The sequence below is a fragment of the Trichosurus vulpecula genome, chromosome 2 (genome assembly GCF_011100635.1).
Source record: "Trichosurus vulpecula isolate mTriVul1 chromosome 2, mTriVul1.pri, whole genome shotgun sequence".
In the NCBI taxonomy this organism is placed as follows: domain Eukaryota; kingdom Metazoa; phylum Chordata; class Mammalia; order Diprotodontia; family Phalangeridae; genus Trichosurus; species Trichosurus vulpecula.
Genome location: NC_050574.1, coordinates 86,285,595 through 86,289,970, shown reverse-complemented (window position 1 = coordinate 86,289,970; position 4,376 = coordinate 86,285,595). Strand labels below are relative to the sequence as shown.

The following is a 4,376-nucleotide window of genomic DNA, read 5'->3' as shown; positions in this document are numbered from 1 at the left end:
GCATGTTTGAATAGCGTCAGTTAGCTAGGCAGCATAGTGAGCCTCAGAAACATGAACATCTAGTTTCAATTCCCTCCTCTGACAGGTACCAGTAATTACTTACCTTCCTAAGTCGTTTGACCTCTTCTTTTCCCTTTAGGACTGTTCTGCACCAAATGACTGCCTGTTTAAAAAAAAAAACATAAAACAAAATTTCACTCAGAGTGTTACTACAATTTAATCCAGTTTCTTCTTGTATTTCTTACAATGAGACTGTGAGCTACATTTAATTCTCTCCTCTCCCATTCTGCATCCTATGTGTCCTGAATGATCCACCTATTGTTACCTTTTTTCCCTAATTCCCACTTGACGTTAATTAGCATTCTTCTGCTCGTGTTCAGTTCTGAGTCAAGCTCAATGTCCATTTAGAATTTTGGTCCAAGATATATACACTGATGAACAGCTTTAAAATCCATGTGTATTATTTTGGGGAACTATATCTGTGATTTCATCATCTGGGGAAAATTCTGGGTAAAGAAATTTCCTCTATTAATTCCCGCTATTAAAAATAAGAGCATCTCTGAAAGATGTTGTCTTGAAGGGCTTGTCAGAGATAAATGACTTGCCAGATTTCACACAACTAGTATATGTCAGAAGCTGAATTTCTGACTCTAGGTCTATGTCCATTCCTCTATCCATTATGCTATAATTCATACTTTTGTCTGGAATATAAGCATTTTTCAAGCATTTTTTTCCTTTGTGGGTAAAATTAGGCCAAATTCTTTTAAGTATTTCTGGATCTCATTTAGAAGGGTCCACACTGATTTAGGAGTTATTTTAATGAGTACTTAGAATTTCTCTTCTTCTTTATCTTAAGCAATAGATGTAATCATTCAAGTTCCAGTTGTTTTCATGATCTGTTTTTTTTTCAAATGTTTATCACAAACACTGTGATATACAATCTCCAAGTACTGCATGATGTAATATTTATTTTTAACATTTGGATACATGCGAATACTAACTTTTTATGTGCTTTTCCAAGAAAGATATTTTACATTATTCTTCCATTTGGTTACAACTTTCAGTTATCTTTTGGATTCATTTATAGTGAGAATGTTGAGATTAAGATGCCAGTTCTTCTATTAATTGGCTGGTTGCTTGAAAAGAATCTTACATTTATAGTACCAATCGCTAAACTAATGTTTATAGATGATCTTGAAACTGTGTGATTTTCACAGATGTTCATCTTTCCTATCACTGCGTCATTATAATTGTGGAAGTGAAAGGGAACCTCCTTCTAATTCTCTAAATATTGCATGTATATCAATGGAATGTGCTTTCTATTGGTTAGTTCACATTCTTGATACATGACTGTTCCATCTATTTTCTGGCCATACCATTTCTAATAAGAAGTCTAATATGTATATGATTGAGTTACTATAGTAACTATATATAAAAAAGTATATAATAAAATATTTTTCAAGTTTACCAGTCAAAACACATACTTATTGTTCAATGGGCATATTTATCCTTTCAGAAGTTACTTCAAATGAATAGATGACACCCAAACTGTTTTATTTTTAGGTATCTTTACTCCTTTTCTGACAGTCTGTCACCATCTATGCAGAGAGAAAAAAAATTAATCTTAGGAGATTGAGGAACATTTTGTATTTTTCTTTATTTCATGGATACTGTGACTAAATGGTCACTATACCTGCGGAGATAAGCCTCTCTATTTAGGTAGGTTGGTCCTCAGAAACCATAATAAATATTTCTTTGGCATCCCACTTTAAACATTTCAGCAAGATAGACTCAGAGCTTTTGCTCCACTGATACAGTCTTTGAGAACTCAGGTCATCTTCATGTCACAGTAAAACATCAGAACGGATTTTGTGAGGATATTTTGTGTAGCTTTTACAAAACAAATGAGTTTTAACAAACAAAGGTTCTTCAAAATTTAAGGTAGTTATTATAAATGCTATATCAAATTAAAACATTTTATAATTTTCAAATTAAATTGAAATATAGAGATAAAAAATAACCTAGTTTTTCCCCTAAAAATGTTTACAGTCTAGCAGAATACAAATTATACATATATAAACAAATATAATTCAAGGCAGAATTTTTAAGAGCAAAGAAGACATATAGGTACAGGGTTCTGGGAAACCTTCAGAAAGACAGGCCATTTTATTCAAGGGTTATTTAATTACGACCCTCAGTTCTAGGGAAAAGAGAAGAGAATAAATTTTATATGGCACCTACTATGTACCAGACATTGCTATGTGTATTATCTCATTTTTAATCCTCATTCCCAACTGATCTTATATCTATTTTAGAAGAATGGGCTTCAGAAGCATCATTTTCCTTGTCAAACTTCTCACCTTCCTTGCTATCAAGGAGTAAAAGAAACAACTCTGGGGCTATCATTTCACATCTGTGATGATATACTCTTATAAGTCATGTCAGCTGTCAATGCCTCTGATATTGAGATATCCACCTTCTTCTTGATTGGAATCCCAGGTCTTGAGCATTTGCATATCTGGATCTCAATTCCTATATGTCTCATGTACCTGGTTGCCATCCTAGGCAACTGCACCATCCTCTTCATCATCAAGACAGAGCCTTCACTCCACGAGCCCATGTATTATTTCCTCTCCATGTTGGCTGTATCTGACCTGGGCCTGTCTCTCTCTTCACTGCCCACTATGCTAAGGATCTTCTTATTCAATGCCACAGGAATCTCACCAGATGCCTGCTTTGTCCAAGAGTTCTTCATCCATGGCTTCACTGATATGGAATCCTCAGTCCTTTTGATCATGTCTTTTGATCGTTTTTTAGCCATCTGGAACCCACTGAGATACAGCTCTATCCTGACTGGAGCCAGAGTCTCTAAAATGGGACTGGTTTTTGTCATTAAGAGCATGCTTTTAGTGCTCCCATTTCCTTTTACTTTGAAGAGACTGACATATTGCAAGAAAAGTCTCTTGTCCCATTCTTACTGCCTCCACCAGGATGTCATGAAGTTAGCCTGTTCTGATAATACTGTCAATTTTTTCTACGGTTTCTTTGTTGCTCTCTGTATGATGTCTGATAGTGTATTCATAGCTATATCATATGTACTTATACTAAAGACTGTGATGGGTATTGGTTCACACAGAGAACGGCTTAAGGCTCTCAACACCTGTGTTTCCCATATTTGTGCCGTTCTCATCTTCTATGTGCCCATCATTACTTTAGCCTCTATGCACCGCTTTGGCAGGAAGTCACCACTGGCATTGATCCTAATTGCAGATGTCTTTCTCCTGGTGCCACCACTAATGAACCCTATTGTATACTGTGTGAAGACCAGGCAGATCAGGGAGAAAATCCTGGAGAGGCTAGGTCTGAAGCAGAGATGATGGAGCCAGATTTGGGCTGCTGTTTATAATGAGAGCAGAAGAGTTTCCCTAAATATCAATGGCATAGGAAAACCCTCGAACCAGCACCAATGTGGCCATCATCATCATTGATACTAACATCACCACTGCTATTATCACCATCATCACCATCAGTGGCAACCGTACCATTTTTTTCTTGGTAAATCTGTTGCAGGAACTTCTTAGAGTACTTTTGCCTATCAGAAGCTATCAGTTTTAGAAAGACACATTGGCGAAAACCAGTCTTGTGATATATCAACATGAAATACAATTATCCATATTGTCTCTAATCTAAGGATAAAAGTAACCATGAAGTGAAGAAGGAGTGGAGAGTTTAGAAATTCTCTGAGCAGGATGTGTTGGGCTGAGGGAAGATGTAATATAAAATAGCCATTTGTCTCTTTTGGTATCTTCCCTGTTAACAGAAAAAAAAATGATGAAAATTAATTTGAAAATAAGATTTCTCAAAGATGAATTTTAAATTACCCAAAGTGTTAAAAAATTAAAACATATGATGGAGAATCTCTCAAAATCAGTTGCGACATTAAAAAAAAATAAATGACTGATTTGGAGTTCAAAAATACTAAGGATAAATAATATTCCACAATAGAGAAGCAAAAGATTCCAAATTCAATCAATTAATAAATATTTCTTAGCATATGCTACATGCTAGATACTATATTAGGCACTGTGGAAAGAAAACAAAAGTGAAGTAGTTCTTGAAGCAACTCATATAATAGCAGGGGGACAACATGTATATGCATATACAAAAGATATAGATAAAAAATAGATGATAGATGCACAGATATATAGATACATAGACTGATGGAGAGAGACACACACACAGAGACACTCACACAGAGACAGAGAGAGAGACAGAGACACACACACACACACACACACACACACACACAGAGAGAGAGAGAGAGAGAGAGAGAGAGAGAGAGAGAGAGAGAGACTTTTATCTAGAGAGGCAGCAAT

The 4,376-nt window shown here is 35.5% G+C and overlaps 1 protein-coding gene across 1 annotated transcript; it reads left to right on the top strand.

The window, feature by feature from the left end:
• Positions 1–2,438: 2,438 nt before the first annotated feature.
• Positions 2,439–3,377, top strand: LOC118839250 (olfactory receptor 51A7-like). The gene has a single exon (XM_036746705.1). The coding sequence runs from the start codon at positions 2,439–2,441 to the stop codon at positions 3,375–3,377; it is 939 nt and encodes a 312-aa protein (XP_036602600.1).
• The last annotated feature ends 999 nt before the right edge of the window (positions 3,378–4,376 follow it).